The sequence below is a fragment of the Camelus bactrianus genome, chromosome 5, assembly GCF_048773025.1.
Source record: "Camelus bactrianus isolate YW-2024 breed Bactrian camel chromosome 5, ASM4877302v1, whole genome shotgun sequence".
In the NCBI taxonomy this organism is placed as follows: Eukaryota; Metazoa; Chordata; class Mammalia; order Artiodactyla; family Camelidae; genus Camelus; species Camelus bactrianus.
Window position 1 is genome coordinate 24290654 of NC_133543.1, and position 26639 is coordinate 24317292.

The 26639-nt window shown below is 45.5% G+C and overlaps 1 protein-coding gene across 8 annotated transcripts in view; it reads right to left on the reverse strand.

Moving 5' to 3' along the window:
• TMEM163 (transmembrane protein 163) overlaps positions 1-26639 on the reverse strand; it is a 214754-nt gene that overhangs the window by 79142 nt on the left and 108973 nt on the right. For all 8 annotated transcript variants that reach the window (XR_012506973.1, XM_074363557.1, XM_074363553.1 and 5 more), the window contains 2 exons: positions 5197-5240; positions 3698-3789 (listed from right to left, as the gene is read on the reverse strand). Coding sequence is in view for 7 of the 8 variants with exons in the window: in XM_074363557.1 (XP_074219658.1) it covers positions 3698-3789; positions 5197-5240 (136 nt within the window). In the remaining variant the exon portion in view is untranslated. The remainder of the gene's footprint in view (positions 1-3697; positions 3790-5196; positions 5241-26639) is intronic.

Consider the following 26639-nt stretch of genomic DNA (forward strand, 5'->3'; position numbering starts at 1 on the left):
GGTTCAATCCCCAGTACCTCCACTGAAAAACCAAATAAATAAATAAACAAATCTAATTATCTCCCCCCTGCATTTAAAAAAAAAAAGTATAAAACAAAACTCTCTGCTCTGTGGTGGTGCTGAAGGCACACTCTTCCTCTGAGCATCAAACACCCATCACACCCACAGTCAGCACACACAGCCACCAGGCAGCAAGGCTGAGGAGGGTTCCCACCCTCTTTGCATTGTCAAGTCCAAGCTCAAGATTCACTCTGAAGCTTAGAGTCAAAGTAGGGAAAATGAGAAGAGTCAACTAAGCACTTGGTAGCTATTTCCCCATTCTCTCAAATATTATTTCTCCAGCAACTAACTGAAAACCAATGGCTTTTCTGGCTCTGCTTCTCATAATTCATTCATGCTCATTAATATGCAAACATCAGTTTCTCAGCTGGCAGTGATTTCATGAATTTTTAATTTCCACGGGATGAGCCAGTGATGAAACCTTTAAATGAAGCCAACAATACAGAGGATTGTGAGTGTCGTTTTAATCCCTAGATTAAGAATCTCCAAATAAATTCATTGGCATCATCATGTGAACTGTTACCTGGGAATTATCGAAGCAACTCTGAGTTTTTGCTTAGGATATTAATACAGGCATACTTTTTCAATGGTACTTATTTGGGGATTATGCAAAACAGTGAAACCAACGCCATTTCTTGTCATCATTCTTTTTATTGTTGTTGTTTTGTTTTCAGGGGGGATAACTAGGTTTATTTTTTAATTTATTTATTTTTAATGGAGATACTGGGGATTGAACTCAGGACCTCATGCATGCTAAGCACACACTCTACCACTGAGCTATACACCACCCCCTTGTCATCAGTCTTAATTTTGGAAAAACTCCAGGCCACCTGGTGAATGCTCACAGAGATCCCAACACTACAGAAAAGCCACAATAATTTGTGGCTTTGTGACTAATATGTAAGAGGCTCATTTTAGCATAAAGGAAATCAGATAAAAAAAGCAAATTAGAAGAGAGAAATTGAGAAACACTGAACTCAATTCCTTCTAAAATTGCAAATCAAATTCTGGATTATTAGCTCTAAAACAAGAAAGGCAGAGGGGAGAGCTTTCTCTTTTGAGAGCAAGGCCCAAGAGAAACATAAGCCACATGTCATTTTAAATTTCTAAAAGCCACATTAAAAATGTAAACAGAAGCAAAGTTAATTTTAAGTTTGTTTAACCCAATATATCCAAAATATTCTTATCTCAACATGTAATCCATATTGTTTTTTAATTATTAATAAAATGCTTATTTTCTTTTTTCTTATCATGCTTTTGGAATCTGGTGCGGACTTCATACAACACCTTAGTTAGAACTAGCCACGTGTGAACGCAAAGACAGCCGCTAGGGGGTGCCATATTGGATAGGGCGCCTACAGAATGATAGAATAGATGTTCTTCTGACAGGACAGGGACTAACTAGTTCTTGCAGGCTGAGCCAATCTCTGCACTATACCCTCCAGACTATTCTCACTATATTCCTCAAATACCAGCCAGCAGCACCCTGGCGCATGAGCTGCGCCTTCAGCTAGACCAGTGTTAATTCAACTTTGATCATTACAAGACCATCATTTGAAATTTCACAAAACCAGTTTACTACTATTGTTTCCTAATTTTTTCAACAAATAAATTGACTCGCTTTTTCAAAAATTAACCTTATCCTAAACAATATACCTGTGATAACACAGATTCGATACTTGAATTATATTTGTTAAAAGATCCAGTGCAGGGCTTGGGGGTATAGCTCGCCTGCTTAGCACGCTTGAGGTCCTGGGTTCAATCCCCATTACCTCCATTAGAAATAGAAAATAAAAATTTTAAAAACATCCAATGCACATTAAAATAACTATTTAATGCTTAAGAGAAGTTTCAGTGCCCTATATGAAGCCAGTAATGAAACTAAATTTTGTTCTCATTCTCCAACCAGTTACAGCATCATCTTTCAAAAGTTCTCCATTTGGCACATGCAACCTCAGGCACCTAACATTTGTACGTTTGAGTATGATACAGCATCTCTATCAAGAGTATCTTCTGTCTAGGCACCACCACAAACCACAGGGACTTACTTATTTGTATTCAACAGTCCAAACACTGCAAAGGTGGAGTAAAACTCTTGCCCTAATGACCATACACAGCTCAGTCCCAGGAGAGCTCGCTTAATAATTAATAATGATAGTAGTGAACTATATGCCAAACACTGTTCTAAGTTAATGTGTATAACAAAATATTATATTATAATCATCATGATATATGATGTATCTCTCTCACATAATAGTCACAATAATCCTGTGAGGAGGTACTGTTATTTCTCCTTCTTTTCAGGTGAAGAAACAAGGCGTAAAGCAGTCAGAATAGTTTCCCAGGGTCACAGAGCTAACAAATTGTGGAGCTGAGATTCAAAGCCAACAAATTTGACTCTGGAACCTACGCTGTTATCATCCTGGGAATTTCAAAGAGACTAAAGAAATGGCAATTGAAAAAGACACGTTTTACGGTCACAAACTCAAGTACCTCCAAGACAGTATTATCGGCACAGGATGTGGAGACTGGGGCGACCAGTACCCTCTAATACAGGGAGGGACAGAGGACAAGTCGAATAATTTAGAAGGTCTTCTGTAAATTACAGCAAAGAACTCATCTTACTTAAAAAGCAAAAGCGTGAAAAGTCAAGGGAACAAAGATTCCGGTAACACAAGGAAAAAGAGGATGGGAGCAAGAATGGACTGGTGGTGTTCACAGCAGCACAACTGACAATAGCCAAGACATGGAAGCAACCTAAATGTTCATTGGCAGGTGACCGGATAAAGAAGATGTGGGAGAGGTGTGTGTGTGTGTGTGTGTGTGTGGGTGTGGGTGGGTGTGTGTGGGGGTGTGAGTGTGTGTGTGTGTGTGTGACTACTCAGCCATAAAAAATAAAATGCTATTTGCAGCAACATGAATGACCTAGAGATTATCATACTAAGTAAAGCCAGAAAGAGAAAGAAAAATACCATGTGATATCACTTATATGTGGAATCTAAAAAATTACACAAATGAACTTATTTGTAAAACAGAAACAGACTCACAGATACAGAAAACAAATGTATGGTTACCAAAGGGGAAGAGGGGAGGTGAGGGATAAATTATAAATTTGGAATTAGCAGATGCAAAGTATTATATATAAAATAGATACTCAACAAGAACTTACTGTATGGCACAGGGAACTATATTCAATATCTTGTAGTAACCCCTAGTGAGAAAGAATATGAAAAGGAGTGTATATATGTATAGCTGAATCACTCTACTGTACACCAGAAACTAACACAACGTTGTGAATCGACTATAGTTCAATTAAACAAAGAAATAAAAAGAATGGATTGGTGTGTGGGCTGATCGATGAATAGACGGATGGACGGACAAATGAACTTTTAAATACTCACTCCAGACTCAAGAAGAGGGAACAGAGAGACTATAAAGAGACATCCCATCTCTCCGACCATCCCCGAAGAGGTCTATCCAATGGCTGATAACACACAAGCCACTCTCAAAGGCCATGTAGGTACCTTGTTCTCATCACTGGGACCAAAGTTGCAGGGTAAGCTGTGCTGACAGCCTAGTTATGTAACATTCATTTGCAAGGGTTCTGCAGTCTGGAAGGAGATAAAAATCCACTTACATGTATTCCCTATGGGCAGAGTGTACAGCGGCCGCGTTGCTGTAACGCCACAGGACAATTGCTGACGACAGGACGTCAAGGATGGCATCAAACTAGGAGAAGAAGACACGGCATTAGTGGTTGTCCAGAGTTAATAGGACACAACTGTGAAGACACAAGGCAATTGTTCTGTGATTCTGAACATCTGAGAGAGTTACTCAGCGGACAGAGGCTCCCATCAGTACGGCACCAGCCACTCTTCACCCTCAAGGTGGGTCCTGGGAATTCTGAGCCAGGGCACCCCAGCACGCCTGCCGGTGCCAGGGTCACGGGTCCCTCCTGCTGCTCCTACAGCCTGAGAAACCACACTGTGTGGCGTGGTGGGCTCTGCCCCCAGGGCCCCTGGCTCCCAGCACTCTGGAGGGGGCAGTTACCCTATTCTGACACATGTGAAATTGGTCCCCAGGGCGGGTAAGATCATTTCAGTATTTTTCTGTACATCCCAAGTAAAAGACTCAGGGTGAGGATTCTGTGTTTCTGGCTCTTCGTGGGATTGTTCCACTGGGGTCCAAGGGTGAGGGTGGGGTCACCCAGGGGCTCCAGAAAGTGTGCCAACACTTTGAAATGGGATACAAAATTCAGCGCTCTTGTTTGAATGCACAAGTGAATGTGTGAGAGAGGGGGAAAAAGAGACAGAGGAAAGGAGGGAAAAGAGAGGAGCATGAGTGAGAGACAGCCGGGCAGGGAGGGAGGGGGAATGTGTGAGAAAGACTGTGTGAGTGTATGTGTACATGTGTGCATTTTTCTGGAGAGACAGTCCACACCTTTCAAAAGATTTATCTAAAAAGAATCTGCAAGCCCCAAAGCATTAAATTCTCACAATAATGGGAAGAAGTGGGTTTGGGAACAGGAGCACACATCCTTGGGTACAGGAAGCCCTAAAGCTTCACAGGAGGGCTGTTTAAAGGAGCTCTCTCTCTAGGAGTCACAGCACCACACCTCACTCTTCCTCTGGAAAATTATAAGCACCAGCACTCTCTTGAAGGGATGTGGGGAGACTTCACCCCAGTTTTCAGCATCTGAGACCCATTTTCTCTAACCAGTGCCCATTAGAAAGCAGGCTCAGAAGCAAGGTTACCCCTAGCCTGGCTATCGACCACCCAATCCTAGCGCCAGGAGCCCCGATCTTAACCCACACCAGCAAGCACCTCGCTCCAGAGTGTGCCCATTTTCCAATCCACAACCCCAAGGGGGAGAAAACGGCTAAGACCCTAGAAGACCATCCTCTTAACCAGCTACAGAAAACATGGTTGCCCAGATCTGTTCTTGAGAATCACACAGTGTTCCGGCAGTTCATGTCTATTAAATTCTGGTTGTTTGTAGAAGCTACTTCTATAGAAGGTATGTTTGTCATGCCTGTCATCTGCTAACCACCCTCTTAACTAAGAGGCCAGTGTGAGGTCTGTGGGCTTGGGGAGAAACGTGCAAGACTTCATAAAAGTACATTTCCAGTTACTTACTGCAAACCCAAAAGCAGAGGCGCTGTACCTCATAACGGAGACAGCTAAAAAGAAAGAAAATATTATTCAGAATATTTTTAGACCCCATGGATATTTTCTCTCATTTGTGAGATTATTCAGATATTTGATATGGCCCTTTAAAACATCAATGGAAACGTTCCAAGAGAATCAAATTAAAGATTAACTGTACTTGTCAAATCTGGGAATTGAAAAAAGAGTGACGTGAATAGATCCCAGCCTCCATCTCCACCAACCTCCCTCCCCAGTGTGCTCTGAGGCACCGAAGGGCCAGCCTGAGAATGAAAATGTTTAAGCAGTTGTCAATCAAATGACTGCTGAGACTTTGAGAATTTGGCAAGTGGGACCTGAGAGCCGGAAACCATATTAAACTTTGAAAGTGAAAGTGCACTATCCAAACCGTTCCCGTAAAAGTAATTAGGAGTAATATCTACATGCCGACACCTTGCTGGCACAGGTGGACAGAAATTCTCGTGACCACCAGAGCTTAAAATCCAGTGTAGACTTCAATAAAACTATTTAGAAAAACAGTAACAAATCATCTTAGATTAAATGACAGATGTTTACAAAAGCAGATGCCACAATTATAATTAAAACATATTTCATCCATATTCAAAAATCTTTCAGGGGAGGAGGGTATAGCTCAGGGGTAGAGTGCATGCCTAGCGTGCACAATGTCCTCGGTTCAATTCCCAGTACGTCTGTTTAAATAATAAATAAACAAACCTAAATTACCTTCCCCCCATTAAAAACGAAAAAGACATGAAGACCGAGTTTATCAAATGAAACATTCATTTAAAAAAAATCTATCTTTCAGAGGGCAAGTCAATTGGGTAGCACTCTTGCCTAATTCTGTGATCTGTTCTGTGCCAAAGCAACGTCCAGCTTCAAAGATGGTTCTCAGTTTGACTTTCTAAAGGCAGATTTTCACATGAAAGCCATATTTAACCAGCTTATGTCCACTCACCAATAGAGAATGAAACCCAACCTAGTGGGTCAGCCAGGACTGTTCTGGGCACCAGTGTTTCAAGTGCTCACTCACAGAGGAAGAGAGGCGTGGACACAGGCACGGAGGCCACTACCTGTTTGGACTCTCACCCAGCTCAGCACATGTCCCTTCTCTGGGAGCTGCTCTCTGCCTTACCCATAAGGTCCAGGAATGGGCCCCAGATAGCCCCACTATGCCTTGTACCCTTGCCGCCAACCATAAGGGGGTCATCTGACCCAGTGGGACCCAAGCATATTTCATTTTCTGTGAATTAAGAATTGAGACTGAGCGTTACATTGATCAATTTATGCTTGGAATTGGAAACTTGGTACTGAAACCTGGAAACTTGGTACTGAAACTCGGAAACCCTGGACAGAGGGTTGGCCATCATTTGCTACACAGACAGAGGAGTAGAGACAAGCATGGGAGTAAACACAGCACTGGGACAAGAGAGAACCACTGGTTTCCCAAAGTTTCCAAGCCTTTCCTGAGCCTCAGCCACACTCAGGTGCTCGGGCTGTGTGAGGTGAGTGCCATCATGACACACCTGGCCTTCTGTGCTGGTGACATGAGCTGCTCCGGTCATCCTTGCTGTAGCTCTGACTGGCCCAGGGAGGAGGGCAGTGCCAGCCATGCAGGGACCCCTGCAGCATTACCAGGCAACACAGGTGTGCAAAGGGGCACCGGACCTTCCCAAAGAACTCAACTCACAGGCTGGCTGGGCATGTGCAAAAAAGGCAGCAGACCCCTCGCCAGTTCACCCTGAGCACTGAGATGCCCTCTAAGACACCAAGCCTGGCACACAATGAGGGCTCAGTAACTGTGAATTAAGCTTAATAAAATTTCATAGCAACAAACTGAAACGAGTATCTGGTTTTTCCCTTTACAGTTTTGTAGGATATCTTAACTGTGTGCTTTTTGTGGATACTTTTTTGGCAGTAACAGAAAACTTGTTAACTCCTATTAACTAAGCTTACACAGATACTCAATATGTGTCACAGATAAAGAGCTGCTGGGGCCGGACCTCGTGCTCCGTCTCCACCTGCACTGTCTGGACTGGGCAGCACAGAATGCATGGGGCAGCGGTGCTGGAGCAGGCAAGTAGTTAGGTGTGAGCAGAGAAAGCAGGGAATCGGCCAAACGGCAGGAAACCATACATCTTGCAAACAGTGGGGGTCCTTGGGCAGACACAGAGAAGCAGGAACCTCCAGACCGTTAGGAAATCACACGTTTTGGGTTGTCAAGTGTCCTGAAGGCAAGCAAAGAAAGGCAGGACAAGACAGGAATCTCCAGCATCCAAATGTAACCTTTCACATCTGACTTCCTCATCTGAGTTTCTCATCAAGACTAAACAAGGACAAAAACTCCCTGCTCCCCTCAGAAAGGTGAAGCTGGGATGAAGACCAGGAAAGACAACCCCAAACTCTTCCCCACCAATGAATATTCTGCCCATTGACTTTTACTCCCCCATATAACCAGCTTGCCAAAGAAACTTGGGGCAACTGCCCACCTGATCTGCCTGCTCTTCCCTTGAGAGCATACTATCTATTGCTTAATAAATCCTTGCTTTGCTTTGACCTCTGAGTCTCATTTCTAAATTCTTTCTTCAATGAGACCAGAACCTGCTTTCCAACAACAGCTGCAAAAGCACTGCACTGGCCATCACAGAACACCTCCTGCTTTCTAAGCAGTAAAGCATTACTTTAAACTGTTTTAATCAAGTTATTTGTTAATACCAGGCATTGAAAGAGTGGGCTACTGATTTCAAAGAAGTAGATGCCCACGTGATTTTATTAAGAACCGCAAGCAACCTTGTCTCAGAGACTCTTTGTTGGATTCAACAAAGGAGATGGTGGGATGGCCACTGAAAGGCAGGGTTTCCCTAACTCCATGGGTGTCAAGGTCCCTGGTTTCAAATACTCTCAGAATTATTCTGGAAAACCCTGCTTGTGTGAGCTAAGCCTGCCCAGTGGATGCATGACTTAGAGCACAAGTGGAACAGGCCTGTTGTTCTATTCCCCATGTACCAAGTTAAAGGTGAGCACGAGGGCTCCAGGTTCACCTAGAGTCCTTAACAGAAGGGAGACACTGACATCCATCATTTACTTATAAGGTGGCTTCCTCACTGCGATGGAAAAGGCTAAGCTTGTGTGGGGAATCGAAGGTACACTAAAGGGTCCTCCTCACGGCCATAGGTTTTGGGAGCAACTCCCCAGTTTTCAAGACAAAATGCAGGCCGCATTGTGAGCTCCTGAAAGCTTCTGGCTAACAGCCAATGCCTAATACATACATGTCTATATTATGCCTCCGTTTCTGAAATCCATCTCTCTAGGCCAAATCACCTACATGAGCAGCCTGCAAATGCCCCGAGGAGTTCTCAGAAGCACGGTGGGGGCGGGCAAGCCAGGCACACAAGCAAAACGTCACTCCCCATCTAAGGGACCTCGGGCCTCCCGGGCTTTTTGCTTGTCCTACACTCTACATTCATTTACATGTCAAGGGGGTAATGACAGCTACACTCCCAGAAGCACACATACAACAGAAGTCTTAAATAAATATTTACACAGGCCTGGTTAAAGACCAGACTGTCTTTAACTAAGTCCCACTCAAGCCAGAAATCACTTCAGCTGGAAACTTCAATTCAAACAGAAGGACAGCTGGAAAACGGAGGGGACCCAGGCAACCCATTGTCAAGGCAAAGCCACATGCAAATCACGCAGCTGAGTAAGCAGCAGGCTTGGAGGGAGCGTTGGGGAGGTGCAGACAGAGTGCCCTGGAAATACACAGGGAGGTCAGGAGCCAGCAAAGCAACAGTGGGTCAAGGCCGAGCGCCCCTCAAGGATGGAACAAAGAACTACGCCATTTCAACTGCGGGCGAAATTTATCCAACAATGAGGACCCATCTGTCATTCTCACCGAAGTCAGGCAATAATTATCTTCAGCCTTAGCACTCTTTAGCAACACCCCAGGCCCCGTAACAGCTCCAAGTTGCTAAATCATGTGCCCAGGAAAGCTCCATTAATAAATCAATCCCACTTTAATTAGACCACCTCTGTCACTCCGATGCCTAGCAACCACCTCACCCACAGCCACGTCACTAACTTGCCAACCCATCTCTCCATCATCCCCCTTCGTCATGCTGGCTCCAATCTCGGCGGCAGAACGGGTGGAGCTGAGGAGTCAAAATGAACTGATTAACGTTCTGACTCACTTCGACTACCTCCAACAGCTGGTAGACTTTCTCCCACTCAAACAAGAATATAACGTACTACAGAAACGAGGAATAGGATGTTGAATTCGCTCATCACTGAAGGAAAAGAGGGAGAAAAACAAATCAACAAAACTGCTTAGCCCGTTAAACTACTCACCTTCGGCTGCAGTGCAGTAGCAGCTTTATATTTTATCTGTCTGGACCACAATTTGCTAAAAAGCTACCTGAGGATGAAATTCCAAAGCTCTTGTTTTGTAACCGAGCAGGACCCAATGGGCGCCCTCCCCTGGCAGACCTCTCCCCCATATCCTCTGCTTTAGCTCCTCTCTGAAATACCGAGAAAAGCACCTGATGCACATTTGCTGAGTTGTTTAACAGATGTGGGGGGAAAAAAGCCCCCCACCAAATGGAAGATGTTAACTACTTGATGACCATGAGCACGTGGCCCCCAGACCTACTGGCTTCTAAGGATGGATGATGTTAACCCGTGTGACACCAAGCTGATACCAATCAGAAGATTGTGCCTGAGCTGATAACACACCCTGCAACGCCCCCTCCCTCACCTGGCCTTTAAAAGTACTTGGCTGAAACCTTTCAGGGAGTGCGAGGTTTTAGAGCAAGAGCTACGGGTCCTCCTTGTATTGGCGCCTTTACAATTGACGTTGAGTTTTCCTTCACCACAACCCAGTATCAAGTCTGGCTTAACTGCACGAGGGCGAGTGGACCCAACTTTGGTTCAATAACAGTTTGACCTATACAGTGTTTTTCAAAGATCAGAACTGGCTACCCACATTTTTAAGTAAAGAGACTTAACAAATTAGGGGGAAAAACGGAACACCTGAATTTTTGTCTTCTCTTGAAAACGAGAAGTCCGCCGATGCTGGGCCGCCCCTTCCTTCCAGCGGCGTCTGGATGGGGCGTGTTCTTGGGAACCGCCTTTCCCACAGCATTGGACCCAGCTGGCCTCACTCACCTGCCTGGCCCCTCTGGGGACGTGGCCGACCCGGCAGGCTTGAGGGTGGGACTTCAGATGTAGCCCTGAGCAGCCTAATGGAAAGGACAGTTGTTTCATCTCCATAAACACAGTTCCCAGCAAAACGCCTGCTGAAAATTCATTGTGCTGCATATACAGTGGCCTCGACGCTTCCTACTGTCACATCTGGCTCAGCAAATTACAAAAAGCTGCACCATCCTATGAGAGCTCTTCATCAGCCCAGAAAGGCTGTGGGCACTGTCCACCCAAGCCTCCGGGTCTGTCTGTGGACAGGGAAGCCTTGGCCAAGACCTCAGGGATGATCATGAGTTTCTCTTTCTCATGACCAAGAAGTGGCTATACAGCCCCTCCCCCATCCCACACCCACAATAACCTGTGACCCACAGCAAGAGCGGGAATGGAAAGGTTAGAAAACACAGCTCTTGAGCTACTGCTACGGGGAGGGCAGCATCCTGTGATGGTGACCTGGGCAACTTTGCAACGAAAGACGCACTTGAATTCTGGTTTATAACAACAGGAAACAACTCCCAAAGCGTCTTGCATGGATCCCACCCCCCACATCCGCCTAACCAACCCTCTGCCTCCCCACTCTCGACATGTAGCCAGCGCGGGTCTACCTGTCACACTCCCAGTAGACCTAGGTCCTTGTGATGGATGAGCCCCACGTGCTGACCTCCCCCCTACAGCCACACCCACTCACTGACCTCCCCAAAGCCAGTCACATACCTGCCAGCCAGGGCTCTAGCTCCGACCTCTGCCTGCGTTACCCAACCAAATTCGGGTCTGCTCGCCTGTGCGCATGCGTAGCTGAGCACGTGCATAGCACAGCCAATCAACCAACTTCCGGTTGTGGTGAAGCAAAGGGCAGCTTATTGTAAAGGCACCCATACCAGGACAGGTGGCTTGTGCTTTAAACCCCCAAACTCCCCAAAAGGGTTTCAACAAGGTATTTCTAAACGCCAGGTGTGAGACCGGTGTCCCTGGGTATGTGATAAGCTCGTGCACAATTCTCTGATTGGTTGATGGTGAAGTAAGAGGGAGGGGTCACGGGGTTAACATCATTAATCCTGAGAGGCCAGTAGGTCTGGGGGCCAGGTGCTCATGATCATCAAGTAGTTAACATCTTCCATTTGGTGAGGGGCTTTTTTTACATCTGTAAAACAACTCAGGAAATGTGCATCAGATACTATTATGGGGGAGGGTATAGCTCAGTGGTAGAATGCATGCCTAGCATGCATGAAGTCCTGGGTTCAATCCCCAGCACCTCCACTAAATAAATAAATAAACCTAATTACCTCCCCCTCTAGGGGAAAAAAAAAAAAACAGATACTATTAACTGGGTACTTCAGAAAGGAGCTGAAGCAGAGGACATGGGCAAGGGATCTGCCCCCGGGGAAGGCTCCAGTAGGGTTCTGCTCAGTTATACCTAGAACATCCTTACCCCAGCATCCAACTGGCCCACTCCCATATCACCTTCAGGTGTCTGCTCAGAGCTCACCTCATAGGCCTGTCCTGGCCACCCTACTTAATATTGCTGCCTCCCCCCTACCCAACCCCGTACCTTGAGCTACAATTCCTTTATCTGGAGTGCATACACCATTGTGTGGTAGAACACTGTGCACCATCTGCCCCCTCCACCCGTTAGAATGTAAGCATGACAAAGGCCTTGGGCTTTTCTGCTTTGTTCCCTGGTGTCTCTCACAAGCCTGCATCAGAGCCTGATCACATGAAAGCACTCAGCTTGATTGATTGATTGATTGATTGACTGACTGACTGACTGACTGACTGACTGAAATGAAACCTTCCCGTAGCTCCAAACTTTAGAGAACAGTCTTCAGGGAGAAGCAGATAGGACTAGAGTTCAACATACCCTGATGTGTGACTGGGTAACCATTCCCTGAGCAAACAGAGAGGCAGCCAGCACTGCATAGGGCATCACAGAGAAAGCACCCTCTGGAATGCCCACTCTCTTAAGGAGAACTTAGAGCATCTGCAAACGACAAAGACCTAGGACTATGGGAAGATTAAGAACAGCCTTGAACTCTCTCTCTCTCACTTTCACTCTGCTTTAGCTCGCTCTTGAATTCTTTCCTGCAAGAAGTCAAGGACCATCACTTGGCAGCCTGTCCCGGGGACCCACCTAAGACCTGGACCATCCTCTCACCCCATTTCCCTGCAACAGAAGCACAGTTACCCAACTTTGATGAATGTTTATGGACTTCCTTCAGTGGAGTAAATGATCCACCCTCACTTGTTGCTACATTCATTCCAAAGACCTCACTCTTCAGAACTAAGGGTAGGAGCCAGCTTCCCGCTGAACGTCAGCTGCACATTTCTAACAATCTCCCTCATGTATAATTTTACTCCTCCCTGTGCTGTGGTCACTGTGATGCCAGCACAGCTCTTGAGAAAGTCGCCTATTGCCTTTGGGTGGCGGGCCTGACCAGGGGTCCTCAGACCTCACTCAGCCCCTGTCCTGCAACCCTCCCTGTCCAGGCCAACGAGAGTAGCCTGAGCATCCCCATCACTCTTTCATTCAATCAGCAAAAGCTTCCCGAACATCTACTACGTGCCACACACCCTTGTGAGGAGCTGGGGATACAGCCCAACGATATGATGAAAGTATGCCTCTAAAAGCCCTAACTAGCCCTTAATCCCAGAAGGCTGGTACTTTCATCTTGTAATTAAAGCATTTATGGAACAGAGAGAGATGGGGTGAATTTTATAAAACAGAACCCTCACAGTTTGTCTTCCTTAGCCTTCTGTTCTGAACAGAGTGGCTGGGAATTTGAACCCTGAAAGCTCATTCTCCGTCCATTATTTCTGGCTTAGCTCAGTGTTTCTCCTCTGGCTCCCAAAGCCCCTGCTGCCCTCACCTGTCACCACACAGAAACGAACCTTGTGTCTTCTCCAACCAGCCTATGAAAACCTGAAGTCAGAGGTTAGTTATGTAGTATTCAACTCCCTGTCCCCTGGGCCTATGAAAGCACCAGCACACAGTTGGTGCTCAATAAATGCTTATTGAGCAGTCAATGCTGGAGAAATCTCTAAATCCTAAAAAGGCTGTCTGGTTTTTATTTTAACATGCAATAATGAATTCATACCAGAACTGAAAGCTAACGCCATGGGCAGCTAGAGCAAGCAATGGCGTAGCTGTCGCCGCCCTGTCAGGTGGCTAAGATGGCCCTTACCATACCACCCACCCTGATGCCTTTGGTTCAAAGAGGTGCTAAAGGAACTTATTTAAAAAACAGAACATACTGTGAGGAAGAGGATTACACTGAACAGGACTTCAAACACTTGACTTCAAGAAATGGTGCTGAATAAATAGTTATTCATTTGGGCTGAATCAAAGTCATTAAAAAATCATTAACATTATCACTCAGAGAATAAAAGTTAAACATGGTAGAATAAAGGCCTTTTCTCCTCACCCTCCTTACCATTCTCCTCAATAAAACCCACCAAAGCAACAAGAAGCATGGAAAACTACAGAAAGAATATAATGATCAAAGAAACTAGGAAATGGCTAACCTCAAACCCCAAATTTAAAGTGTATCTACCAAATACATTAAAATTCACATGACACAGAGGGAATATGCTGCGAGTTGATAACATACATGAATCAAATCTCATGCAGAGCTCAGAGTTTTCTGTAACTCAAGAGTAGACTCATCAAAAGCCCCAACAGTGACGGCTTATGTGCAACAGCCAGTTAGTGGGTTAGCCGCAGCATCCACTCCCAAACCCTTACCCCATATTCCACACGCTGGAGAGTAAGGGAGGTGAAACCGAAGGAGTGACTGCCCAGACAGCCACTGGTGCAAGACTCAGGAAACAACCCACAGGGTCAACAGTAGTATGGGTACATCAGTGGTATATTTATCCAATGGAATACTACACAACAGTGACAATAAACGAATTATTGCTACTTGCAACTACGTGTATGAATCTCAACAAATAATAAGGAGGAAAGGGAGGCAAACAAAAAAACATTCATTGGACAGATAATTTATTATTCTGTTTGCATATTGTTCAAAAACAGACAAAGCAACGTCTGGTGGTAGAATTCAGGGCAGTGGTTACCTCTGGGGCAGGGAGTAGCCACCGGGAGATGGGTGGGAGAAGGGATTCTCAGGTGAAAAGATGAGTGGGCATGAGTGGTGGTTACACAGGTGTGTTCATTTTAACTTGAAGACTCATCAACTGGTATAATTTTCATCTGGACACTCTTTTGTATGTCTATTAATACTTTAATTTGTCAAAAGAATACTTACAAATAAGCATTTAGAAAAAGTAAGAGCCTAAAAGATAAGTGAAGAAAGGACATGAACAAGTAATTTCAGAAAATAGAGAATCCAAAACAACCAGTCAGTGTTAAGACAGCAAAACTGAATAAAAGAAAACAGTTCCATTACACCTATAAGAACAGCAAAAATAAAAGGATTTTTAAAATGCTGGGTGTTGGTGAGGGCTCGGGGATGTAAATCGTCTCATCCAGTGTCAGTGGGGAAAGCTCTCTGATGGGAAACTTGGTAATGTTTAGCAGAATGTAAGATGCACATTCACTGAATCCAGCAGTTCTACTCTGAGAAATACATTCTATGCTTGTACTGACACAAGTGCGGGTAGCATACATACAAGAGTGTTTATGACAGACATGTAACAGCAAAACATTAATAACCACTGAGGCATCCACTTGTAAGGGAGTGATTTAATAAATTATCACACATCCATACTGTGAGACGGTATCATTAAGCTTTTGGAAAAGATTTATATTGCTGCAAAATGTAGCGAAGTAACTAACAGTGATTTTTATTAAAACTTGTGTGCATGTGCATGTGTGTGCGTGTGCATGTACGTGCAGAAATAAATGCATGTATCTGCAGAGAAGATATCAGAGAAGTTAAACAACAAACTGTGGGTGATGATGATGACTTCACACAGGTACAGGGAGTGTGAGGTTCAAAGGATGCTCTCATCCCACTGTGTATCGTATAGCTTTCATGTGCTCTGGTTTCCTTACTCTCTGTATGTACCTGCATGTATTTCCAAGGTGGAGATAGAGGTTCAGGCACCGCAACCAAAGAAAGAAGCCTAGCCACTTCTGATACGGCCACTGCAAAGCAGTTATTACACAGTTGCTTGCCATCATAGACTTAAACCAGATTTGGCCGAAAAGGGCTTGTGCAGATGGAGATGAAAGTTGCCAGACTTCAACATTTCAGACTAACTGGGCCTACTCTTCAGTTAAAAATCACCGAGATCCACTCTTTGTCAATATCCACAAAGTAAAACTGAAATAAAGGGCAGAGACTGCCGCAAATTAACAGCCCTAAGATAGCACCCTTCTCCGCTGCAACAGAACGTTGCCTGCCTGGTTGGGGATAATGCTGATGGAGCATCAAGAGGAGGATGAACAAAAGCAGACACCCTCAGCGGTACAACTGTCCTGGACACTCACTTTGTGTCCTAGACACAAAGGCCAGAGAACATATTTTGCAGTAGCCAAAAAGGTCAGGCCTCCACTTGGCTACACTGCCCACTCTGTTCGGGGCTGAAAACGTACACGTTCTCTTATGTAAAAGTCACCATCATATGTGAAGTAGTTAACTGCATAAGCTTAGCATTCTTATCACTTGTAAGAATAAAACTAGATCCAAATAAGATTTATAATAGAATAAGGCAATTCACTCAACAAATGGGATCCACTTTACAACATTTGGAAGCTTGTGTTATCAGATATATTTCAGGGTGGCCCAGATCTTTCGTGTCTCAGGCAAGTAACACCAGCTTTCAGTCACCATCGCCTCCAAAAAGGTAGAAAAAAGAACAAAGAAATCTTAAGTTTGGTTTCTAAGTCCTCAAGGGCACCAGCTATGCACGTGCTGCAGGAGAATTCGAAAGTGAGGAGGAGAATGACAAGCATCAGCAGATGCATCGCACGATCAACACAGCTTCACAGGAGAAGCCTGGCGTCAGTCACCAGGACAAACATGGAAGATACAACCCTTGAACGTACATCACACACACTCCACGATGACACTTCGCCAAAGACCCATCGTGCAGCGGGTGACCCTGAGACAAACAGCCTGAGCTGAATTCACATGGGATTTTATAGATGGGGAGCTGTGTTTTTGACATTTCACACAAACCAGGACAATCTCCCAGTGATATCGAGCTATAAACCAAAGATAAATCAGTGCTGATGCCCCCAAAAGAAAGTAAAATACGGAGTCATGGTTTTTTTGATCCTGTGATAATAATTCCTCCCTGATAGGATCAGCTGTATCTCTGGTAAGTAACTCAGAACTAGATATCAGGACAGTGAATTAAACATTTCCAACTCTTAACCACAGTTTGCCCCTCTACTTCAAGAGTCTTCAAAATGAATTCCTTAGGCTCTGTAGGGCCGAGGAGATGGGAGGGGAGGAAGGGAGGAGAGAGACAGAGGCGTAGACTAGGCGGGCAGCAGCCAAGCCCTGCCAGGGAGTGACCCTCTGTGAAAAACCACATCTCTTTGCTACCTGGCTCCTCAGGAATCAAGAAGCAGCACAGAATGAAAATCAGGGAAGAAAGGAACAAGAGCAAGGATGAATATTAGCATCTTCAAACTGAACCCCATCTAATATGCATGTTTATTTCTTAGAATTGTAATTAAATTGTGTAATAAATGTTTTCCATTTCATGGGTACACTGAACATTTGGATGACTGATGAGCAGTTACGTGAATTTTTTTAAGCAAATGTAGTTTATTTACTAAAGCAGCAAACAAATACTAAACATAAATAGAACTAAAAAAATAAAAATAAAAATATCTTGTAATAACCTATAATGAAAAAGAATATGAAAAAGAGCATATATATATATGACTGAATCACTATGCTGTGCCCCAGAAACTAACACAACATTGTCAATCAACTATACTTCAATTTTTAAAAAGAGTTAATTTAAAAGAACACTTGAAAAACACTTACACATATGAAGGTTCCTTAAGCACATTAGTAAGGGGGCTGGTCTTCACGCTGTTGCCAGAGAATAGGTTCCTGCCTCACACGGGAAAGAATTCAAGAGCGAGGCACAGTAAATTTAGAGAGAGACACACTCCATAGACAGAGTGTGTCCATCTCACTCAGAAGGGAGAGTGGCTTAGGAGACACACTCCGTAGGCAGAATGTGGGCCATCTCAAAAGGTGAGAGGGAGAGAGGCTGAAAGGTGTAGGGTGTTTAGTTTAAAGTAAAAGTACATACACTCTCCACAGACAGACTGCGGACCATCTCAGAAGGCAAGAGAGAGAGCAAACACCAGGTGCAGGATCGTTAGGTTTTATGGGCCAGGTAATTTCATAGACTAACAAGTAGAAGGATTATTCCAACTATTCTGGGGAACAGGCAGGGGTTTCCAGGAAATGGGCCCCCCCCACCCACTTTTTGACCTTTCATGGTCAGCCTAGGAACTGTCATGGCACCCACGGGTGAGCCATGAGGCTCAAGGTCTACTGGAAGTCAAACCTTCTGCCATCTTGGTTCTAACCAGTTTGTCCTGTCCTCCATTGTGCATTCATTTAATGGTTGTGCCCTGCCCCCTTCCCTCCTGTCTCAATACTACATACCATCCTCTATAGGTAAGACCGGTGTTCTAGCCACAATCATATGCCCAGATGAAGCCTCTAATATAATTATTACCTGTCAGAGAAAATAGGACATATTCTGTTTCCATACTCAGAGCTGGTCCCCAAAGACACCCATCAACTACCACCAGCCCAGGGGACCCACGACACTCAACTTGGTGGACACCGTGGAAAATTTTTTCTGGGACACACGTATACTAGACAGTTGTTTTTCCTCATTCTGCTTTCTTCCTTGTTCTGGTAAAAGAAATCTTTTCCTTTCAGGGGTCTGTCCCTTTTCAGGAGGGTAGTTGATATTAAGATGGCCCTGCCTTCAGGGATTACTCAAGGCCACCACATACTGGAGAGCCAGACTGAGGATGAGAAAAGGAGAAGGAAGAGAAAAGGAAAGAGGCAGGAGGAAGGAGAGAAACAGGATTCTGGCAACATCACTTGAAGCCATGGATCCAGCCAATGGCACTGGGTGACAAGTTCTCATTTATTCTGCTTAAACGAGTATGAGGGATGTCTAACACCTGTAACTGGAATACCCCTGACGGCTACAACACACGAACATCTTTTTCAATCAGAACACTCAGTGCAAAACACAACTTCCCCACTCATGTTGGCTTCACTTCAAAGATAAATTAGGAACCGATTCACATGAGGATTTCTGCAAACAATAACCTCCCCTCAAATTACAAATTGCTTCAGTCTTAAGAATCCAATTATATCCAATTCAACAACAAAGAAGGACACACCAATACATGAAACACGAAGCCAGCAGAATCACTGTGGAGATGGCACTGCCTAATTACGTGGCACTTGTGGTGACACTTTCTCACCTGCATTTATTTTCTAATGACCAACCACGCTATGGTTTAACCACAGAACGGGGGGATTTTTGCCAGCTCACCCCCACGTGCCTCCACCATGACCTTTTCTCACTACCAAGTTAAGGGATGGGGAAGCCCAAGGTATGGAAATTATTTTTACTCAGGAAAAAAAAAATCCAAAGAATTCTACTGTATAGATGTTCCAAGTGTTTCAGAGGACCGATGTCACCAGCCCTGGCGATTCACCAGGAGGGCTCACGGGAATCAGCACTTAGTCACATCCACAGCTAAGACTTATTACAGCAGAAGGACACACAGCCCAATCGGCAAAGGGAAAAAGTGCTAGGAGCAAAGTCCAGAGGAGACGAGCACAAGCTTCCGAGGGGAGTGGAGAAGGATGTGCTTAATTCCTCTGGCAACAAGTTGGGACAACACGTGGAAAGCGCTGTCTCCCGGGGAAGCTCCTTAAAGACTCAGCCCCCGGGGATTTTATCGGGGGCTCCTTGTGTAAGTACTTTCTGTCTAACAGACACCAAATTCCCAGATTCCCAGCAGGCAAGGAGGTGTTCAGCGTAAACCACACTGTTGGTACACACAGTTTGGGCTCCGTGAGCCACTCTGGTCATTGAGAGAAAGTGTCACATCTGTGCTTCGGCAGCCAAGTTCCCACATGCCACCGAAGGGCCAGCCTTGCAGGCAGGCTCCCCTAGGACAGCAGTGGCACGCCTGCTACATTAACAGTTTCTGCACAGGACCAATGCTTAATCCTCACACTAAAGTGAGAACGGAGCCCCGAATCATGAAGTGGCTCACCCAAAATCACAGAGCCAAGATAGAACTGGCACCCAGGTCTCCAGATTCGCAGAGACAGGAAGATACAGTCACCCCCACCCTCAGCCTACAGACACGCATTTTCCAGAGAGGATCACTTCAGAGCGCAGACAGCAAAGGGAAAAGATGCAAAGACAGCTTCGATTCCCCAGCCACAAATTCTCCGTGGCAACATTAATTATATCCATCACTTGCAAGTTTTGCTGATGGAATAAATACAATTTTTTAATATTCTACCACTAACCCTCCTCTTAGAAAAAGATACCTGTCTGACTCAGTTTAATTACATTTGAAAATATCAAGCTCATTACCACTTTAATTAAAATCATACATTTTCACTTAAAGCTGGAAGAGTCCTCAGAGATGGCCTGTCTAGTCCAGCATCTTTATTTAACAGGAAAAGTGCTGGGTCCAGCGAGGCAGGCAACTTGACAAAGGCCCCATCAGCAACGTGTCTAAAAGCCAAGACCAGAATCCTCTTCTCCTGGCTCTGAGTCACATGTCCTTCTTGCTATCCTACCAGCCCAAGCTCATAGCTCAGAAGAGCATATATGTTTATTACAGGCCCTTAAGTGCTTACTGATCTGCAATAAATTCCTCCTCATGACCTGTGCAAGGAAATCAGTGTAGCCCAGCAAAGAGCCAGTATTCCCCAGTAATTAGCCAGTAATTAGAAAACTAATAAAAATCACTGCTGCACCAGAGGCGGTTTTATGACATTTAGATGCTGTTTATATGCATTTCCTTTTAAATATTCATGATTACCTAGAAGTACCACACAGTGCTGAATCTGCAAAGATTCAACAGGCCGAGGACATCCATGCCCACAAAGGAAGGCACTGGACCGACCCACCACCACAAGGGGCCGTCCACACCCTGGCTAGCTCCCGAGCAAGCCCTGTGTGTGCTGATGAAAGGTCGCCAGGGGCTAGTCGGGAACAGAGGAAACAGAGACTTCAGGCTCCTTAGCACGTCATCATTATTACACCACAAAGGCACAAGAAAACAGAAAACGGGTCATTTCTCTACAGAACAGATTCTCATTGTGTGCAATACAGCAACCAGGAAAACCCAAACGATGAGAATGCTTCCATATTCTGATGTGAAATACGTATCAAATTAAAAAAAAAAAAACTAATGAGTAGAAGGGGCTCGGTCTAGAAAATGACATTCACGGTGTATCACAAAGGTGCTTCTCACCTGGTGGCACTGTTGCATCCTCCCCCCGCCCTTCTCCAGGGACACGTGACAATGTCTAGAGACACTGTCTGTGGTTATAGGCGACTGGCACCTTGGGAATAGAGGCCAGGGACGCTGCCAAACATCCTAGAAGGCACAGGGCAGCCCCCACAACAAAAATCACTAGGGCCAAAGAAGGATAGTGCCAAGGTTGAGAAACCTTGCTCTGAAGAGACAAAAGCCAATTCATAGTTCTTGACGGTGCGTAGATGGATTGATTCTGAGAATTCTGTGCTGCTGCAGCGTTAAGTATGATGATATAAAAAGATAAATTCAATTTAAACATCCAAACGAAAGTAAAACGTAATTTAATTAACCAGAGGACTCCCGTTGCAACAAATATCTAGATAGCATTTTAGTTTTTTATTTCACTGTTTTAAGGTTTGTGTCCTTTCCTTCTGCAAAACCTGAAATGTTTTTCGGTAGAAGTTGGTCCTTCTACTTGGGATGCCAGCTGCAGCTCTGGGGGTTAAGACCCTCAGGTGAACTGGAATAGGCACCCACAGCCAAGAGCCGGCCCAGGCAGCCATCATCTGCCATGTGGCCTGCACGCTGAAGCCTCCAACTACTGCCCAGCAGTTCATATTTTTAATTACACTTCTAAGGGTTTAGAGTAAAATTTCCTAAACCACTATGAAAACACCGTAAATCAAGACAGAGTTCGGAGAAATAAAATGCATACTGCCGAGCAGTCAAGAAGTAGCAGATCCTGGTAACTGAGGAGACAGAGTGGGTGAATACAATGAAAATAAGTAAGATCTCCCTTGTTGTGTGTTCATAGTGGGGAGAAAACATGGCCAAGCATTAAGAGAGTAAAACAGGGCCAGCTACAGACTATATACCAAAGATCTAGGAAGTTATGTCCAAGGATCACCTTCCCCAAAATTGTTTAGTACTTGTCAAGGTCTTTCGGTGTTCTTCAAATTTGCACCAAGAAAACATCAATTTGGATGAAGAAATTATAGAAAGACCAAATGGTAAACCCATTAACAGGAGCTGTTGTGCTTGCAGGTTTCCCAGCTGCACGATGGCTCAGATAGATGTAAAGCCCTGTACAGCTGTGCAGGCTGTTCACTGCCCAAGGGCTTCCTGCCAAGGGGTCCGGGGGGGGGGGGCCGGTGGACTAGCCAAGCCCCCTGGCATGGGGGCTGCATCCACACCCAAGAAAGAGGGTCTTTTTCTAATATGATCAAAGGTGTTCCATGGCCTAGCAGTGACTAGACCACATGGTAAAACCTAGCAGGACCCTGTGGAGTACAAATCCTTTCTGTGTCCCCAGTTTCTTATTTGTAGGGAAAAGACTTCAGCCTCCTAAACCTTCCCTGGGTTCCAAAGGGCAGGTTCAAGCAGTTGCTAATTAGGGAAGTGAGGGAGTGCCGAAACAAAGGACAGGCGGTCAAGAATCAATAGTGCAGCAAAGAGTCCTGGTTCCTCCCCACAGGATGGACACAGCAGTCAGGCACACACCTCTGAGTTCTTCTGCAGGAACTAAGGCCCCCACCCAGGTGGAGGATGGGAACTTCAAGTAACAAGACTCCCTGTTACTTCCTGTGAGCTGGCCTTGAGACGAGATAAGGCCGTGGGACCCAAGGCCACGGCCAGGGCCTTGAGATAAGTTAAGGCTGTGGGACCCAAGGCCACGACTACAAAGCATATTTGTAGTATGCAGTAAATAATTGCTCCACACATGCATCAATTATATAAGATTCAGAGCAAAGAAAATAGAAGCACACATGTGCTAGAGATATTCTGTAAGCCTAATGAACAAAGAAACTCAGACTGTGCATGTGCTGACAGGAAAACACATAAAAGCAGGACAGGTGCATCATAGGCGCACCTCCCTGTGGCAATAAAGTGTTGTTAACCCCGTGGTGTCTCTGGCTGAGGTCTGTCCGGTGGTATGGCAACTCCTCGTGCATTTTTTCGTTTGGGCCGCTCACCTCCTAGAACCCCACATCAGCCTCCCTCTGCTGACACCTCCCCAGCAACCAACCAGAAGAAAGTCACACACCCTGCAGCCCTCACCCCAAATTTTGCCTTTAAAAACTTTTCCCTGAAAACCATAGGGAAGTTCAGGTTTTCTGAGCACAAGCTGTCTCCTTGCTCAGCCCTGCAGTAACCCTCTCTCTGCTTTGAACTCAGTGTTTCAGTTTGCTTGTCCTCACTGTGTGTGGGGCACGTGAACCTGAATTCAAAAACAGTGACAAGCACAGAAGTGAACAGAAAAATCCCTGCCCCTCGACTGACGATTTAATTTGGTGGGGGAGACAGACACATAGGCAGTGTTCTCGGGATTCCTCCTAGCTCCATGCCATCCCTCTGTGACACCCTCCAAGGAGACAGCTCTCTCATTACAGGAGCCATACCCAGCCCCTCGGAAGGCAGAACAAATTCTCTGCAGCCGTGACATGTGTGTCCACTTGGGCTGGGAGAGAACACAAAAGATTTCACAGATGAGCCCAGTTCTATTTTAAATTAGGCAGGATTTTCAACAGGTGAGCCAGAGAGGACATCCTATGTCAAAACAAGGCACGTTTTGGGGAGACAGTCTCCAAGCTGACCCCCTGACCCCACCCCCCCAGGAGAGTCACTAGGCTTATGGAGGGCCCTGGGCAATGGAAGGAGAGTCCTCCACAGAAAGAAGGTTGAGGAAGGACCTTGGGGATCACCTAAGTTTAGGAGGTGGGCAAAGATGGGAGAGCCAGTGGAAAAACAAAAGGAACCATAGGGAGCAGAAAACTGAGGGCTGGAAGGTTTAGTGCCTTAGTGTTCCAGCGAGGGGGCATCCACAGTGTCCACAGCTAGACAAGCCCCTGAGGACTCTTGACTGGTCAGCTGAGTCTGTGAAATGGGGACAAAGGACACAAAGGGAAAAGAGAGGAAATATGAGGATTCTGAAGACTCTCAGATCCTAAAGAAAGTCACAAAATGTTAGGTAGGGGATTATGACCTGCCTGCGAAATTCTACAGTGTGGTTTTAGTCATCCAAGAACCTGTTGCTGTTTTATTTCTCATTAAGCCCTAAATTAAGGGGGAAAAAAAAAACACCAACAGGGCCGTTAGCACTCAGGTTCTGGGGAAAGTTGCATCCCCCAGTTGTAAGGACTTGACCCCAGAGCAGCCTAATTCTAGCGTGCAAAGTAAGCTCTCCCAATATAAAAGGCCACCCATTATGTGGCAGTAGGAATTTTAACCTTGAACAAATGGACTCCTCACCAATCAGGCTGAATGCTTCTCAGAGGCCAAGGTTTTCTTTTTTAGGAGAGAATGGTCTCCCACGCAAAACCAGCAAGAGCCAACAGGAGGGGCAGATAATGGCCAAGCTGAGCCTGAGCCTCACTGCTTACAAAGCTGAGGGTTTAGGTCCAGCAGAGGACACACCTTTCCCAAAATCTAATGCATCTGCAAACATTTCAAGTCCCAAACACAACAGGCACCCTTTGCACTTGCAAACAGGCCCACCTCCGTTCTTCTGAAACACAGAGGTTCCTTTCTTCTGGTTATAAATGCTATCTGAGGATAGCAGGTAGGGACAACCCTTGAAAGTCTCCTAAATTGAAGCATCATTAAACAAAGATACCAATATGTCCTCCCTGCTGAGATGCCACACAGCCGGAGCTTTCCAAATCTTGTAAATACCTCTATGTGCGCACTCTCATCCCATCCACACCACCTTTTGTTTGTTCAGACTTCAGCCTGAAAGCTCTCCCCAGGGGACACAACTATCCTATTCCTATTTGTAAGCCCCACCTCCAACCTCACCCTGGTGCTGAGTAAAGAGGCTGACCCAAAACAGGCACCCAGTAAATAGTTCCTGAAATTAATGAGGGCAGCTGACCTTTATTTTTAGCATGTTAGACAGACAGACACATATAAACCACATGTTACAATATACCACACACACACACAAACACACACACACAAACACACACACACACACACACACAAAGATATGTATGCTGTGGACTCTAAATCAGCTCCTCAACTCCTCTCAATAACCAAAATCTGTGTTCTTTCTCTATGGGAATCACATCACTTCTCTTCTGGATGGTTCTCTCCTCCCCTCAAGAATCCCCTCTATCAGCCAAGGTCCCAGCAGGGAATGGAAGTCACCTTAGATAGGACAATTGAAGAGATTCTACCTTGCAGGGTTAAGGATGCTAACCTGAGATGGGGAGTCTCTGAGTGCATAACATTCAGAAGCCAGTTACTCTCCTAGGGCTGGAGTGAAAGGGGAGGAGACAGTGTCCCCAGAGCCAGCAGAAGCCTGGAGCCCTGCAGGAGGTGCTGCTCCAGAAAGAAGTCATTTGCAAAGCTGCTGTCCCAGAGACTCCGGGGCACAGGAGACAGGACGGAGGGAGCAGGGAAGCGTCCCGACCTCCCTCCATCTGCAATCTCCGGCAGGAGTCGCCCAGGTACCAGGCCACGCCCACATCAGCTGGGAGCATTTCCCACCCCCGGCCCCAGCCCCCGCCTCCAGCCCCGCCCTGCTCTCCCCCACCTGCCACTGTGAGCCTCCGGGCCCACAGGATATTTACTTCTACCCTAAATGAGGGGAAATCATGGCTGAAGGGCTCCTTTAGCCCTCCAGCTTTCCTACTTTTGATACTGCAACTATTAGTTTTATCATTTAAAATGAAGAGGAAGAGGAAGGACAGTTTTCAAATGAGATATGCAATATTCTGGCAGGCTTGCATTAAAGGCCTTAATCACAGAACTTAGCTAGGAAAAAAAAAGTCTACATATAGACTCTGGTCACACTTTCGTGTTCTGGATTTGCCCATTTCAAAATGATTACTCTCAGAGTCAAATAGGAGAACCCAGAGAGACTCACCTAAGGCAAGAACAACATTTTGGTTACGTTATTGCCTCCACTGCACTGGCCTAGCCTTTCTAGAACCAGAAGTGTAATGGGTGACATTCAGGTCAGCCAGTTCTATTTCCATCTTGCTACACATGTGAATAGTGAAACATTTACCACCATAATGTTACCAAGGCTGCTGTCCCAGAATTATATCCCTGTCCCTCTCTGGAATGGAAAATCACTGCTCTAATCTGAGTTTCAGGCCCAATTACAAAAGGGAGAAGCTGTAAAGAGAAAGACAAAAACTGGCTAGAACCATCAAGGCCCAAGAAGGCAGAAGACCTAACCTCCAGTGGACCTTGAGCTCCTGTGCACATTAGCATGCTAAATGACACACCCACCAGCACCAGGACAGTTGACGGTTGCCATGACAACAACTGGGCTGGCCAATATAAGGACTGAAAAAGGAGTGTTGCCCCAGTTCCAGGTCCAAACCACACCCCTGTTCTCGGGTAACTCATGAATATTCCTTCCTCTCTTTACTCAATTCCCTCCCTTTTACCTCGACCCTCCTATACTTACGGTGTCTCAGCCCTAATGGTTGAGATGTTGATTTGTGAACTAAATTCCCCATTCTCCATTCTTTGGCCATTGAATAAAGCTTATGCTCATTACTGGCTGTGCAAATTTGAGCAGAAAATGAACCTCCTAACCAAGACAAGGGGTCTTCATCTGGGGCTAGGACCCTGGCATGGGTCCAGGCGACCAATTTGGTAACAGATTTTGTAGGTGTAATGTTGCATGCAGCTATTTCGAGATTACTTTAGTAACAAATTGCGAAAGGCATCAGACAACACTTTCCCACAGTACAGTTAAAATGAAAAATACTGTACAAAGTCTTGGCCCAGGAATCTG